General features: G+C 31.9%; 3 protein-coding genes across 3 annotated transcripts in view; 2 read left to right on the plus strand and 1 right to left on the minus strand.

Annotated features, from left to right (window-relative positions):
- LOC104758788 lies at positions 7-1,411 on the plus strand. Its single transcript, XM_010481732.2, has 2 exons — positions 7-205; positions 931-1,411. The coding sequence occupies exons 1-2, from the start codon at positions 100-102 to the stop codon at positions 1,236-1,238; spliced, it is 414 nt and encodes a 137-aa protein (XP_010480034.1). The 5' UTR covers positions 7-99; the 3' UTR covers positions 1,239-1,411.
- LOC104758790 (protein FLX-like 3) lies at positions 11,967-13,385 on the plus strand. The gene is given in 5 exon segments (XM_019239778.1): positions 11,967-12,119; positions 12,122-12,515; positions 12,646-12,791; positions 12,880-12,956; positions 13,047-13,385. Coding segments are annotated over 5 exon segments (834 nt in total). The 5' UTR covers positions 11,967-11,977; the 3' UTR covers positions 13,122-13,385.
- Positions 16,332-17,189, minus strand: part of LOC104758789 (phospholipase D alpha 4) — a 3,752-nt gene continuing 2,894 nt past the window's right edge. The window contains exons 4-5 of the mRNA XM_010481733.2: positions 16,997-17,183; positions 16,332-16,872 (exon numbers count right to left, since the gene is read on the minus strand). Coding sequence (XP_010480035.1) covers positions 16,445-16,872; positions 16,997-17,183 — 615 coding nt within the window. The 3' untranslated portion in view covers positions 16,332-16,444. The remainder of the gene's footprint in view (positions 16,873-16,996; positions 17,184-17,189) is intronic.

Consider the following 17,189-nt stretch of genomic DNA (forward strand, 5'->3'; position numbering starts at 1 on the left):
CAGCTGAAGCACGTTGAAGCCAATTTCAATAATCCTACTGTTCATCCTCCATCGTCATCAACACCTTCTCCGGCTGCTAAAGCCGCTGCTTCGTATTCCATGGGTGGTGCTCCTCCTCCTCCTCCGCCTCTTCCCAAAGAATCATTCGCTCGGAGGTACAAATATGTCTGGCCGGTTCTCCTCACCGTCAATCTCGCCATCGGAGGTAATCATTCGTTGTTTACTGATTCTGAGTTTTGTGTGAGTAGTCCAAAATCCAAATTAGGGTGGATATTTTGCTGGTTTCGAGACTTTATACATTGGTTTACGTTTTGGTTCTTATGGCTACTAAGTAAGAGTTTAGAATCATTAGGTTTTTGATCAGCCACACCATTGAGATCTACTTCATGTTATGTGTTTTGTTATTGCTATAGTATGAATGTTTGAGTTTGGTTGATAGATCTTTTGTGATCCTTAAGAGTTTGATTACTGTCTCTTATTGATACACACAAACTTTGACTGCAGGATTTTGCTCATCTTAATACTTTTAGATGCAAACTGTATAACATGATCTATAAAAACCTGTATCGTAATGGTGCAGACTAATAATATTCTTTGAGGTTCTTTTGTCTCCTGCTGAAGCATGACTAATCCTTAGTTTATGGATTACCTTTTTTCCCCACATCTGATTAGGTGTGTTCAGTTTTTTCGTGTTGTTATTAGAGTATATGATATTAAGAGTCATTTAAGATAGTTACATAGATACCTCGCTCCATTGAGATTCTTCCTTTGATTGTTTCTTTATTCCTGATCTTGGAAAATACAAGTTTCATCAGCTCGTTTATATCTGTATGCCCTAGAACTTTGTTGAAGTTACAATCTTGATGGAATTGCCTTCACAGAGACTTTCATTTCAAATACTGATGGTTCTTTGCCTTGTTCTTTATGCAGGTTATCTTTTCTTCAGAACTAAGAAAAAGGAAATAGATCCTGTAAACGAAGAGATGCCTGCTAAATCGGTTTCAGTTGCAGCACCTGTTACTGTGGAAAAGACTGTGTCTTCCGCAGTGGTTGCAGAGCCAGTGGTGGTCAAGGCACGTGAGCCAGTTCCGGAGAAACAACAACGTGAGCTCTTCAAGTGGATGTTGGAGGAGAAAAGGAAATTAAATCCGAAAAACGCAGAAGAGAAGAAACGGATTGACGAGGAGAAAGCGATTCTGAAACAGTTCATAGGCTCCAAAACCATTCCTACTCTCTGAGCTCAGCTTGTGTTGGTTCTATAGTTTGGTTTGGTTTCTTCAATTCTTACTTTGTGGATATCAGATGTTTTGCTTTTGGAAACCTTTTTTCGTTTCAATGTTGAAATCAGTCACTTTGGTATCTTAAAACCCGTTCGGGTTTACTCACAAAATTAAAAACCCATTCGGGTTCACTCACAAGACTTAAAACCCGTTTGAGTTTTGTGAATTCAGATTTTTTAGGGCTGGCTTTTTTCAGGTTCGGGCCAGGCTGGGTTTTTTTTACCCACCACAACATTCTTAGATAAATGAATTCTTGTGAAGAATAAGAATATGCGGTACAATATAATCAAAGTCATAAAAATGTTGAGATTTTTTCAAATTTTATTTCCCTAGTTTTACAAATTGAAATAATTTAGGGAATTGATTATATATTGTGCAATTAGTTTCTATGCAAGTTTGGTAACTAATTTATTGGGATATTGATGTTGATCGCCGCTTAAGGTGCGTTACATTGATTTTGTCACATTGAATTATTGTTTCAATGCAGTTCAATTGGTGACAGCTTGTCCTGTGGGAAGGTTGTTAAAGGGTAGGGACCAAGGTTGAGGAATGCATAACGCACCAATAACCAACTGGTGGATTTGGGTGTCCACAGTGAGGGGTTAGGATCAATGCCCTGCATAGCCAGCTTGGGGCCTATGGAGGTAAGCTAGCGGTGGGCTAGTGGAGTCAACGGGACGAGTTGTCACAGTTACTGAGGAAACTGACTTTAAAAAACCGAAAAATATACTATTTAGTAAAAGTTAAAATAAAATTGAAGATACATAATTTATACAAAATCGATTCATAATTCCGTTAGTTGCATTCAAAGACCTATTCAGTAAACATACCCCACAAATTACACAACAATCTCTGTCTTTCATCACTATACCAAAAATATAAATTATTTATCTATCATACAATGAAAAGAACTCTAGATTATAAAATATTAAAATCTACTAAACTCACAGTTTGTTTTAAAAAAAAGAGTCTATTAAACTCACTTTTAATCTCTTAATACTAAAGTTTGTTGGCTTGTTGTTCAACTCTAGCATTTGCATATCCCATGATTAACGATTTGGTCAATACATCTACAAAAAAAAGAAACAAAATTATTTAGTTTATAGTATAACAAAGAATAATAAAGAAAATATAGGCTTTGATTGGTAACATAAATTACCATTGAGTTAAGTTGAGTTATGGACTTAACTCATAGATTATTCAAAAATGTTACCAATCAACAACAAAACTAAAAATTTTAAAGTTGAGTTTAAGTTACAATGTGTAATGGTTGACTTACAATTTTGAGTTATATCCTTTGTAAAATTGTTAACTCAAAACATTATTCAACATCATGGAAATTTTCATAGGTTAAGATGTGGTAAGTTGACTTATCTATTTTTTAATTAAAAAAACGAAAATTCAGTTATATAATACAAAAATTTATTCTTTTTTATTTAATTCATTGTCTCTGCCCAGATACATATAGACACTGGATCTACCACATGTTTTCATATGATTGGTTGTATAAATTAAAAAATAATAAAATAATTTAATTCAATTAAAATATTATTAATTATTTTTCTTGACACTCAAGTGGAGGTATGTGCAATAAGTATGCTTTTATATCAAACTGCTGTTTTTACCACATAATTTTTACTGCAAGATACATCGAATTATAATATTCTCTGCAACTCAACTTAAAAAAATTATGTTACCAGTCTGAGCCATAGTTTTTGTACATCTCCATTAAAGTGTCGTGTAGGTGTACTAATTAGTTTTTATTACTGTATTTTAGCGATTTTATGAATATTTAATAAAAAAATATAGATATTATTTTGATTTAATGGCGTCATGTTAGCACTAAATCGCCATCTTTTTTCCCTATAAAAACCCTACCATAACCGGATTTATAGCTTAAAACTATATAATTGTTATAATGTTTCGTGGATTCCGATTGTATACTTTACAAATCTGGAATTCATATATTCCCTTATTTATAAAAGGCACATTAACAAAACGAGCTGATCTTCCCTTATTTATAGGATGCACATTATTCATCATATACTATTAATAGTTTTCCTTAATTGTAGGACGATTTTAATGTTTACATTTAATGTGAATTTTTCATTGCATTACTTTACAAAAAAGAATATGGTAACGAAAGAGAAGATTAAGGAAGATCCGTAAATATAATTTTGGGTTATACATTCCGACTTTTACCCGATCTGTGGAGAATATTTAGATTATCTGTTCTATTTATATGTAGAATTTAATTTCGATTTCCTTATATATCAAACGAAATTGATTATTGACAAAAAAAAAAAAAAAACGAAATTGATTAAATTTATTTTTAAAAAATTCTGTTTAGATACGCATTTATAACTGATTTTAAAAACATGATGAGTATAACACATATATTTCTCAAATACCAATAATTCTTTTTTAAAAACATGATGAGTATCACAAAAACTATTGCTTCTTTCTTTCTTGTAGTAATATTGGCAATTTCTATGTCGAAAAATGACGTTTCAGCCTTCGGAGGTAAGGTTTCTCTTTACAAAAATAGTAGCATTTATTGTTTTGTGTGTACATAATAGCTTTTTATATAACTACAATTAATCATTAAAATCCATTACTTGAATAACATTTTCTCAGGAAAAATATAGAATAGCCATTAGCCATATATTTATGTGTGTAATCTATGCTTTTAAAAAAAAAGGTTTGATATTTTATTGAACACTTATACAATATGGCTTATGGCATATATATAATTATTGTGATCACTTGTTGTTTATATACGAGAAGACCCTGGAAACTGCATTGGTATTCCATGTGTGCGGTTCCAGTTTGGAAGCCATGAATGTCAGCCTGCTTGTCAAGCAAGAGGGTTCAGAAATGGAGCATGTTTTATTGTTTCTCCTAATAATGTTCAATGTTGTTGCAATAAGTGATTACAAAAATATAATGCTCTCTTATTGTTGTGCGTGTGTTCAACTGTGTTTTTCCAACTTTATAAGATGAACTAGGTAAAACTCATTTCGGATATGTATACTGTGTAATTATTTATCTCTTTTGATGCTTCAGCAATAACTGAAACTAAATAATCAGAAAAAGCTCATGAGAGATGTATTATAATTTTATAAAAATGAGGAAAGAAAATCGCAAAGTCAGAATAAATAAGTCTTTTGGACATGAAATCGAGACTTAATTATAAAAAGGGAGAATTTTATTGAGACTAACAACACTGAGTAAAGTTTGAAGTATTTATAAAAATTAGGTTAATTTCAAAGGTCTGGAAAATGTGAAACACCAACGATCAAAAGCTATTATTTTTTTAGTAAAAAAAAAGTAAAGTAGCAAGAAAGGATGAATACCATTAGTTTATAGAGAGGTCGAGTTTCTTATAGCTTTGTGTTGTTTGTTTGATGGTTTCCAATAATCTGAACAATCTGGAAACATAAACTGTTAATATTCGTCATGAAAGACTGAATATTAGTAGAGTACATGCTTACAGCTTGTCCGTTGATTTGCACACTAATTTAAAAGTCGTATGAGTCAAAAAAATGTAAAATCGTGTGATATTGAGGAAATCAGGAAAATACAGAATATTGAAAAAATAAAATCTGCCTTTTTTTAGGTCTTTGACCATACATGGTTTACATGGTTCATCAGTAAGTGTTCCTCTCTGCCTGCTCGATATATTTATTAATCAAGATGATGAGGGTCGCTAGAAGTAGATGAGTCTCCACCTGCTAGTAGAAACTTCAAGATTATCTTCAAGCTATGGCTAAAGCTCATCGTCTTTGCCAACAAAGAAGGTTATCTTTTCATAACGTCAATGTAATCGATTTGAAATTTATAAATTATTTTTTCTATGTCATTGATTAAGCCTTTAATTATTGTCTTCTTTAAGGTAATAGTTTACCGTCTCATACATGGATGTAGTAATAAAGAAACGATTATACAAACGACTAAAATGATGCTTCTAAAGCATCTGGTGGTGGGGAAAATAAAACAACCACACCTTAGTCATGTATGTTTTTGTTATTCACATTTACATTCTTCCAACTGATTTACAATTTCTAGACAAGGTTGGAATCAAAAGGTAGAATTACCAAAAAGATTTTGTTAACTAACATAAGAAAATATTTTTAGTAGTTTAACCTTTTGTTTCCAATCTTATATAAAAGCTAGTAATAAGTTAGAAATAATTTAACTTCGAATAATGAAAACATCTAACTAAGGTTTGATTCTTTCATTTTTTCCACCACTAAATGCTTTAGAAACATTCTTTAGTCATTTCTATCATTCTTTCTTCAACAGTACCACGTTGTATGAAAACAATATAGACTTAGCAAGTAACATTGAAACATATATATATATATATATAGCAAGTAAGATTGAAATATATATATATATTAAAATTTGACCTCACATCTATACTATTAAAGCAATCTATACTATTAAAGCAGAAGTACTCTCTAGAGTAAAAATGGACCATCACTTGGTTTTGGTAGGTTTTTCATTAAAAATGATTAGAGAATCACAAAATTTAATCTAACTAACCTATAGTTTCGATTTTGACAAATGACGAAAATGCCCTCGGTCGATTACTTTAAAAAAACGGGTCGGGACGCGGATCCTTAAAAAAACCGACAATAGAAGGAAAATAACCACCGGATCTGTTTGTGTTCGAGAATAATATTTTTCGGATCCAGTTTATTATTTAATTCAAGATTAGTTAATTAAGATCCCAAACAAACCCATTCGTTATAGGCAAACACTCTGATTTCATAAATTTTAATACCGAAGAATTTGAATATTTACTTAATTACCGAAACATATCATAACAAATATTAATTTAAAAGGAAATTTTTCTGATTCAGTTAAAATCTTATAAAACGAATATTCAAGTTACCATATTTTGTTTAATTCCTTGATTTCCGATGTTACAATTATGAACTAATCTTTTACGATCAAATTTTCAAAGGAATATTCGTTTATCAGTTGTAACGAATCAAGCAAGTAAATATATTTTGCGTATATTCCTGATATCAAATCTTAACTTATAAGTGATAACCTAAATCAATGAATTGTAACTATAAATATATTGAGAACTTTCTATTGGATTATTATACTAAAATAACGATTTTTACTTCGTTACACAAAATGATGGCTCTACCCCTATCTTACACTCCTTTGAAAGACCTAAAACCATACAAAAACGCTTGGCGTATTCAAGTCAAAATTCTCCACAGTTGGAAAATGAATACCGCTAAACTTGGTGAATCACTCGAACTAATTCTCGCTGACGAAACAGTATGTATTTTAAGTATAGATTTATTATTCTTTTGCTAATATATTAATATCAATTCATTCTAAGAGTTTTTTTTTTGTTTTATATAGGGTGACAAAATAGGAGCTTCTATCAGAAAGGATCATATCAAAAAGTTTGAATCTGAATTGAAGCCTGGATCTTGGAAAGTTATATCAACTTTTGGTTTGAATCTCTGTACATCCTACTTGCGTCCTTCTCTTATAAAGTATAAGATAAGTACCAGATATAGTACCACAATTATTCCTTCTCAAAATGTATCTAATGATCATTACCTATCATTCACATCGTTTGATAGTATACTTGCTGGAAATCTTGACAAAAATCTCCTGCTAGGTAATTTCATAATACATATATTTTGTTACTAATTTACAAAGATGATTTTATTAATAGTTGTATTATTTATATTTACAGACGTTATTGGTCAAGTAGTCAGTTCTGGAGGTTTAGAAGAAATCACAAGTCGTAACAACATTACCAGGAAGAAAATTGAGTTTGAGATAAGAGACACTGAGTAATATTATAAATCTAAATATATATTTTTAGATTTTTTTTGTTCATAACAAAAATAATATATATATTTTCATGCTTATACGTTATACTATTTAAAATCTATTTTATATAGATTTTCATGCTTATACGTTATACTATTTTAATATAATCTATGTCTGTTAAAATTCTTATTTAGAGATAAACGATTATCATGTACTCTATGGGAAACCTACGCTGAAGCTTTAGATCGTGCTATCAATGATTCAAGTGAAGGTATCTATACTATTAAAGCAGAAGTACTCTCTAGAGTAAAAATGGACCATGACTTGGTTTTGGTAGGTTTTTCATTAAAAATGATTAGAGAATCACAAAATTTAATCTAATTAACCTATAGTTTTGATTTCATTAAATGACGAAAATACCCTCGGTCGATTACTTAAAAAATTGCCGGGTCGGGACGCGGATCCTTACATATCCGACTACAGAAGGAAAAAAATCCGCGGATCTGTTTGTACTCCAGAATAATATTTTTCGGATCCAGTATATTATTTCATTCAAGATTAGTTATTTAAGATCCCAAACAGAGTTATTCGTTATAGGCAAACACTCTGATTTCATTTTCCTTTAAGGTATTTAAATGAAAACCATAAATTTTAATTACCAAAAATTCGGATATTTCCTTAATTACCGAGATTGATCTTAACAGATAATCTTTTAAAAGGAATATTTAGTGATTCAGTTAAAATCTTTAAAAACGAATATTCAAGTTACCAAATCTGACTAAATTGCTTGATTTCCGATATTATAATATTTCCTTAACAAAATTTTAGTAATTAATTGTGAGTAGTATAGATAGAAAGAATTAAAAACGCAGAAATTATATATATGTAAAGTTGTAAACTAATTTACAGAAAAGGTGTATATCCCACATCGACTAAATATTATGGAATATGGTTCATAATCACTATAAATATGTGACTAAAATGTTTTGAGTACAAATGAGCAGGAAGCTTGATTTATCAGGTATCCAAATTTAACAGTTTAATTTGGTTCTATATTTGAAAATATTTAAACTTTTAAAAAGTAAACATATTATAATATATTTACGTTTTTAAAAAAAGTTTAAGATATTATAAATTTTTAAATTTTTTATACAATGTTTAAATTATTATAAATATTTGAACTCCGTCGAAAGTTTAAAATATTATAATATATTTAAAGTCTATAAAATATTTAAGTAATATTAATATTTTAATTCTTAAAATTTTAAAATATAAATTTGTTTTGAGTTAAATCCGTTAAAGCATGTATTTTTATCAAACTATAAATTAAGCCATGGAAGCAGGGTGTGTCTATCCTCTTACAAAACTACTATTCGATATTGCGGAGTGTCTATTCTCTTACAAAACTACGTACTATCTACTATTGTGGTGTGTCTGTTTCCGTGAAAAACTACATTTTACAAACTACTTACTCTATTAGGATTTCCAATTTACTGTATAACCCCAAATATACAAATAAATACTATATAAACAAAGAAAATAAATTAAAATAAAAAACTATATTACAAAAATACAAATTACAAAAAAATAACTAACAAAATATATACAGCACGGCTATCACCTAGTTGACACATTGAAAAGGTAACTTTGTTTGTTGGCAACATGATTAGCGCAAGCTAGCCTAGAGATCAACATATGATTAAAATCAATAATAAAACCAATTATAATCAATAATAAAATCATTATGTTTATTGATTAACAAGTATTTATTGATTAACAAGTATATGAATTTGAGATAAGTGAAGAAACCTTCAAATCTTTCACGAATTTTCGATTAGATATGAAATTGTTTAGACTCCAAAATGTTTTTGACGATGATCCTGTTCAATACAAAAAATTATCTCGGTTTAACTAAAAAAAATATTGAGATCTCGATCTTGAATCGATCTGAATAGAAGATGATCTAAGATTTGCATAGATTAAACATTACATATAACTATATAAGTACACAATAAGTTTATGATCATGTGCAGATATTGACATGTTAATCTTAAATTTCATCTTACTTCAATTTCACAAATGAAAAATTATAATATGTAATTTGAAGAACAACTAATATATTTAAAATTTAACTATTGATTTACAAGTCTATGAATTTGAGATTAGCGAACATATCTTCAAATCTTTCATGAATTTTCCGATTATATTTGGAGTTCCTTACAAGTCCAAAATGTTTTTGATGATTATCCTGTTCAATACATAAATTATCTCGACTTAACTAAAATAAAAGTCGAGATCTCGAGTTTGAATATATTTGAATATGAAATAATTGTTTGATACAAAAAATATTATAAATCAAGATCTAAAACTTACAAATATTTTGAAAAATTATGTATAGTTACACCATGAATATATGATTATGTTGAGATATTTGACAGGCTAATCAGTGATTGAATGAAAACAATTTATAATATATAATTTTAGTAAAAACTATGAACCAACTATCAATCAACAATGATATGAATTTGAGATTAGCGAAGATACCTTCAAATCTTTCATGAATTTTCTGATTAAATTTAGAACTGTTGATAAATCTGAAATTTTTGTGACGGCGAGAAAATGAGTATTACAAGATAAGATGCCATTTTTTCATAAAAGAAACATATGAACACATGTTTATATATCTTTTTTTTAGGGTTCCTTAGGTTTTCTAGAAGTAAATGGGTCTTTCATTCATACCGCATAATATTGATATTAACTTTTGGGCCGATTGATATATAACTCGATTAGTAATAAAAAAATTTATAATATGCGTTTTGTGTATCTAAGATATGATTAAAGTAGTATATTAATTTAAAATTTTGTTATTTAGGGTATATGTATTATGAAACATTTCAAACTATCAATTAACATGTATATGAATTTGATATATATCATTTTCTTTCATGAATTTTCCGACTGAATTTGCAATTTATTTACAAGTCCAAAATATTTCGGTGAGAAGATGACCATCCTACTATAAATTGAGAAGTACAAATATAAAACTAACCTTTAAATATGTAAAAAATTACATTCAATTGCTATTAGAAAAACATAATTAAGATTAATTAATTAATTAAATATAATTAATTAAAAATATAAAACGCTGACAGATCAAATATAAAAAAATCTAGAAAAGTAAAAAAAATCTATTCAAATCAAAACTAATTTGTACTTGAAAAAAACTAAAAAATAAAAATTAACTGCTGAAATTTTTTAAAAATACGGAAATATTTTTTTTCAAGTAGAGATTATTTTTTCTTTAATTTTACATTGTCATACTATTGATTTTAAATAATTATTAATTAAAAAAATATTTTCTCTCTCTAATAATTTATGGACGAAAATTACAAAATAATTTTTTTTAAAAAATATAAACAAATCAGAATTTCAAAAACTAAGATTTTATATCCAAGTAGTCAATATAATTATTTTTAATAAATATTTCGAAGATTTTGTTAAGATTTCAAATTATGATTCTCCTATCATCTTTATTTTATTTTATTATAAATTGTTTGGAATTTTCATAAAATATTTATGATTAACAAAATGCAGACTTTTTCTGCATATGTTGTGATTTGGAATTTTAAAAACAAAAATATATTACTCGATCTATATATGAAAATAAATTTTATTTGTTCATAATTATAATATTAAAATTACTACTTTATATTTCACAAAATAATGATGCAAATACAACAAACAAACAATATAAAACTGTAATATACGTCAAAAATCAAATACTATAATATTCTAAAATAATTTTGATTAGTATTTTAAAAAACATTTTTTCATCGTATTTAAGATAAAGATTTACAGAACAGTTATAAATAAATAAATATATAACAACAACTCTTAGTATTCTATTATAATTTTTTTCTAAATGTTGACCCGTGCTTTAAGCACATTAGGTTCTAGTATATATTTTGGTTTTAAAGTTTTTCTAAGTAGAATTTTTAAATTAACGGGATCTTTTACCTAGATCGCATAAAATATATATTAGCCACTGGACTGATGGATAACTCGATTAATTATAAAAATATTTGACAATACAGATTGGATTTCGTAAATCTAGTAAATGATTTAATTTAGCAAGGGTTAAATATCATATAAACATGTCAATTATCCAGTTGCATAAAACAAATTTAAATTTTAAATATAATCACAATAACAATTAGAATTCTAACTCACATTTGTATTAATGAATGTAACATCGTTTACATAATTCTATTATGAATAATATATATATATATATATATGTATATGAATTTATGATATTTAATAAGAAAAATGAAAATAATGACAAGGTTATGAAAAAAATTTGCATTGAAAAAGGATTTTGGGTAGCATCTATTAATATTTTTTTTAAAAAAAAATCCAATTTTATTCGAAAGATAAAGTATTTGCATTTTTCCAAGCTCTACATTTCATAAATAAATTTTACAAAATCAAGATAGCCCATTTGATAATACACTCACACTACACGGCGTCGTTCTTACGCTGACAAAGTTAACCTTGTTCTGTTCGAGGCAAAGCTGAAGAAAACACAAAAGTTAACCTTGTTCTGTTCGATATCCCCCCCTCCGCGCTCTGTTGCAAAAGAAAGAAAAGGTTTTGACTCTTTTATATTTTTTTGGTTAAATTCACAAAAATTTCATTCTCAATTTTTATATAATGCTCAATTGCCGAGTTTCTCCGATCAGTCTAGGTATTAGGTTAGCTTGATTTTGCTTTTCATGTTTCGAGAATGTGAGATTGATGAATTTTTTTGGAAACTAATTTGGGTATTTATATCTGAATTTTGCTGTTTTTGTTGTTGTTGTTTGGGTTGAGAAGGTAAATTCTGAATGTCTGGAAGAAACCGGATTCACCGAGACGTCCGAGACAGCTATCATGATCACCGGCGTGATTTGCCTCCGGAGAGACCTTTTCTCAGAGGCCCTCCTCCATTGTTACAGCCTCCACCACCATCTTTGTTAGATGATCTTCAGATCAGGAAGTCGAAATTAGAAGGCTTTTGAATGATAATCACAGACTAGCTGAGGACCGAATGGTTCTGGAGCGAGAACTCGGCTCTGCTAAGGAAGAGCTTCACCGTATGAATCTCATGATCTCTGATCTTCGTGCTGAACAAGATCTCCGGTCCAGGGAGTTCAGTGAGAAAAGGCATAAACTTGAGGGGGATGTTCGTGCTTTGGAGTCTTATAAGAAGGAGGCTTCTCAGCTGCGTGCTGAGCTTCAGAAGCTTAATGACGTTAAGCGTGGTTTAAGTGGAGATGTTCAGATTCTTAGGAAAGATCTAGCTAAGTTGCAGTCTGATAACAAGCAGATTCCGGGTATGAGAGCTGAGGTGAAAGATCTTCAGAAGGAGCTTATGCTTGCTAGGTATAAAGATTGAACCTTTAATCTATCATTCTGTTAGCTTTTGTAGTTGGTATTTTTTTGCATAAACATCTGGTTTGGGTCGTGAATGCTAAAACGAGGTTTTTTTGTTTGTTTCTCTCCTTTGGAACAGAGATACAATAGACTATGAAAAGAAGGAAAAGTTTGAGCTTATGGAGCAGAGGCAGACAATGGAAAAGAACATGGTTTCTATGGCGCGCGAAGTTGAAAAGTTACGAGCTGAACTTGCTACTGTTGATAGTAGGCCGTGGGGTTTTGGTATGATCTTAGTTTTTTCTTGGAAACATTTGGATTTGGCATTTCATTAAGTCACTTACTGCTTTGTTGTGATATGTTATGTGTCCAGGTGGATCATATGGGATGAATTACAACAATATGGATAGCGCTTACCGTGGTTCTTATGGCGAAAACGACAGTTTTTTGGTACTTATGCTTACATCCATCTGTAAGTTAATCTATTCTTGTGGGCTTGTACTTTGACACGCCTGTATTCTTCTTTTTCTCCTTTTGTAGGGATCTTCGGAAAGGAGTCAATATTACAGCCATGGCTCTGGCTCACAGAAGAAACCTCGCTTGGATCGTCATTGAAATCTATAAATGATGTTGGGGAAAAAGAGTGAGGTGAACACTGAATTTCCCACTTCGCAATACTCCTCTGGTTGTTTTTGGGTATGCATCTATCCTAAATCGAAATGTTAGTTATTCTGCTGTCTCAATAAGGCGTTATGTTTATGTAACTTAGATGGTTTTTTTTATTTTCATTTTAGCCAAACTTAGATGGCTAATCTATTTCAGTAATTTGACGATTGGTTTCTCCTGTTTGCTATTAGTTGTGTCCTATTATCCTTCTTATTCTTCTGCTCGTATTTGTTACATCATGGTTTTGATATTGGTAAAAGATAATCCCTCTGATAGAACCTCAGAGGACTCCACCATTGTACCAGTAACCATACTCGCACTAACAAGAGGAGGGGATTCTGCTGGGCATCCCCTCCTTTTTCTTCAGTCGCAGACTCCTTCCTTCTCATGTATTTGAATTTATAAAGATCTGGTGAGCTCACACCTTTCGAAGGGGTTATAGGCTTTAGAAACTTGTTCTAGAGAGAGATTTGAGCGTAAGTTGTTGATTGTGGAGAAAATCGCTGCAATTGCTTGTTGCTGGAAGTATAAAGAGGGAGTACCAGAGATCATTTATTCCAAGTAGCAGTGTTATGTATGTTACTACTAGATTTAAGAGCTACAAGAGAAGCTCAATTAAAAAGAGTTGGAAACACTGTAAGGACTTCCGTTTCTGGATTGCGGCAGGAGGCAGTGTTTTCTCATTGAAGTGTCTTGAGCTTGCTAGTGTCAATGCTGATTCAATTGGTAAAGGGAATTAGGCACATACACTTTTGGAGGAACTGAGACGTATTGATTCTCTATGGCCATCTGAGCACAATGAGCGGCTTCTCAGAGTTCATTCTGGGATTCACTATATAACGCCCTTCTGGGATCAGGCCAACAGACTTCCATCAGCAGCAGCAAAGACCCGTCTTTGAGGTTCATCTTGGTCAATATGAGCGGCATCTTTCATGTCAGGAAGACCTTCAACAAGGATTGTTCGAGCAGGGTTTGAGCGATCAGCATCCTTACCTGTGACTGCATTAGGACTGAATCTAGGTGCTGTGAGTAGTTTTGGACTTGGTCGGGATTTGGCGTTGCAGGACCCTACTCTCCCCCGTGCACTCATCTGATGGATTGGCAAAATCTACCTCTTGTTTCTACCATCACAATCCTCATGCGCCATTAGGTGTACCACATTTTTCACTGTTGAAACCAAATGGAAGGACGCTGGTCTGGAGCTGATGCACAGCTAGGTGGTGACTGAGGTGAATCTCAATTGAATATTGATTCTGACCAACACAAAATGATGTCAGAAGTTAGAAGGCCTGGGTGAAGACTCCAACTCATGGATGACAAATGGATTCTATAGAAGACAAACCAAAGCGTCTTTCATGAAGTTACTTCATCAGAGACATGGTAATTAGTTCATCAGAGTCTTTCATCAGCTTCTGGGTCTTCTGCATGCTCTGAATGGGAAGGCCAACAGGTTACCACGAGATGGCAATTATCTGCCTAGGTCTAACCTGAGATCATTGCACCAAATAGTGGAAATATTGAAGGTGGTCAGAATTGCTCCATACTATTCAGAAACGTCCAGGGCAGACATTCAGATGCAGAAGTTTATTTCTTAGTTTTGGAACTTTCACGATGAGCAGGATTTTACGATGGGGCATCCCTAGAATCCTAGTAGTTGGTTGACGAGATGAATGGTTCTGTTTTTGAAGGGGTACAAGCTGCATTCTTAAGTAGGATTTGTCAGCATTGAAGCACTCGGCAACAACTTTCTTAAGAAGAAAGCTATAGTCTTAGAGTACCTTCTGCATCTCCTTTGAGTTATTTTACCTCCAGATAAAGTAACCTTTCCATATATCAAGAGATGCCACTGGTGTTGTTGACTATGTTGATGCTACGTCAGATTTTTGGGTATGCTCTTTCCAGAGGATGTTGATCTGTCTTATGGAAAACGATCTTTCTACCAAGTCTGGAGACAGGTATATAATCTCTCTAACAAAACATTCGTTATGAGGAAGTTTGAATTTGGTATGTGGTTAGAGGTTGGCTATCGTTTTCTTTTATATAGGTCTTCATATATCTCTTAAGATTTTCACTGTGATTTTTTCTTATAAATGTTATTTATACACAATTTCATCTTGTTTCTAGTGTATGTTTGCATCATATGTTTTTCCACTTGGGTCTTGGAATCTATGTAGAGCTTGCGGAATGAGCAATTTTGTGAACTAGAGGATTTGTGACACTTACCTAGGTTTCACATTATTATCTATAGATATAAGATGTTGATGACAATGAGTTGCTGGACTGATGGAGAAGTAGCTGTTCTTAAAGATGGTTCACTACATTGGTTTCTGGTGCAGCATGGAAACAAAGTTCTCTAGAATTGACTGGAAAGGATTATTTTAACCATTTTAACTTTCTGGAGGCTGCAAGAGATCTATAGATAAGAATGAAGGCAAAGCTATTGTAGATAAGGAATACATAGAATTGGCTCACTTACCCCTGGAGTTGACTGCTACTTCTGTGGGTTTAAGATCAAGGCTTTATATTGATATGAAATTAGATTGGTGTAGGTTTTACCAGAATTAAAAGATTGTCGCTGATACATATCTAGAGGCTCGTAGTTTACTTCCCTTTAGCTTTTCTGAAGACTCTGAGAACTACTCAGCTTAAGAGTGAGTTAGAAACGACTTACATTTTCGGAAAAGCTTGCCCTTGTGTGTTCTTATCGTGGACAGATGGAATAGTATTGGAACTGTATGTAGACTCTGAAGATCAGCATATTCTAGAGGAAGAACAGAGTCGTTACTCTGGATCTGCAAGTGCTTTCAAAGATTCAAGCTTCAGTAGTGTGAATCTTCTTGGAACGGTACATGGTGCGGGCCATTTGTTCTCAGCCATTGGATAAGCTTGGACACGAATAGGAAAAGATTATCCTTCACGCTCCATACCTGTTTATCTATTAAACATTAGTTGTAGAAATCCCCGTCTGCTGTGTCACGTAGCATTGTATGGTGCATAAATATTAGCTATAAAAAGCTGCTCGTTTCTTGGTTTATACAGGTTTTGATTGTTCTTTTCCTTGTTGCAGGCGAGAAAGCTTCAAAAGAATAGAACCTGAGACCATTTATCTACGAGTTGGTACAGACAAAGGAACGAGAAAGATTATAACAGAAACCAGTAAGTGTGTTAATTGATAAATACATCTTCTCATAATTTTACACTGGTTGAATGTTATTTATTCATATGTATTGCAAGTTATGATCTAAGAATGATTCTGATTCTGAAATTTTCTTTCAGGTGGTTAGAATAGGAGGAAACATCTTCGATCTTTTTCCTTTCACCAACGTCTTGGTATCAGGGAAGAAACCGTCGCCAACTTCCTCAACCGCACCATCTCTTGTCACACTAATTGGATACGCTACCAAATGAATGCCGAGCATGTCCACGACCTTGTCTCCGCTGTAAATCTCCCACATTTGCTCTCCTACCGTCCGTAACCCTTGGACGCATTCAAGACTCTCTGGCTCTGACGATGACAAGTCATCCGCCGTGATCTGGCCACCAGTATGCTCATACCAGAGCGATAACCGGTAAGCTCGGATTTCGTTGGTGTTGTTTGTATCGGTTTGGTAGCAACCTATTGCAATCTCGGTGTCTCGACAACCGTCCATTGATCTCTGATTTATATTGGCTGATCCTATCAAAACGTATGCGTCGTCCACTACAAAACATACAACAATTCCGTTGATTCAGTTCTCCATTGCTTATAGTTTATGGAAGTTTTAACGAATCATCAATATTTTTTTTCATTTCAGAATGGCGAGTTGTGTAGATGGTTTGTTTACCTATCATGAGCTTGGAGTGGACATAGACCATGAACCTCCGATTCCTCTGCGCATTCCAATAATGTGTTTTCTGATGAGGCAACGAAACTGGTTCAAACTCTCCATCTCTCTTCTCTTCTCTGTTTGCAAGACAGAAGAAGTTTAGATAATCCCTCGGATGCGATCCGTCTCCAGTTTCCCATATTGCCTCTCC

The sequence above is a fragment of the Camelina sativa genome, chromosome 17, assembly GCF_000633955.1.
Source record: "Camelina sativa cultivar DH55 chromosome 17, Cs, whole genome shotgun sequence".
Taxonomy (NCBI): Eukaryota; Viridiplantae; Streptophyta; class Magnoliopsida; order Brassicales; family Brassicaceae; genus Camelina; species Camelina sativa.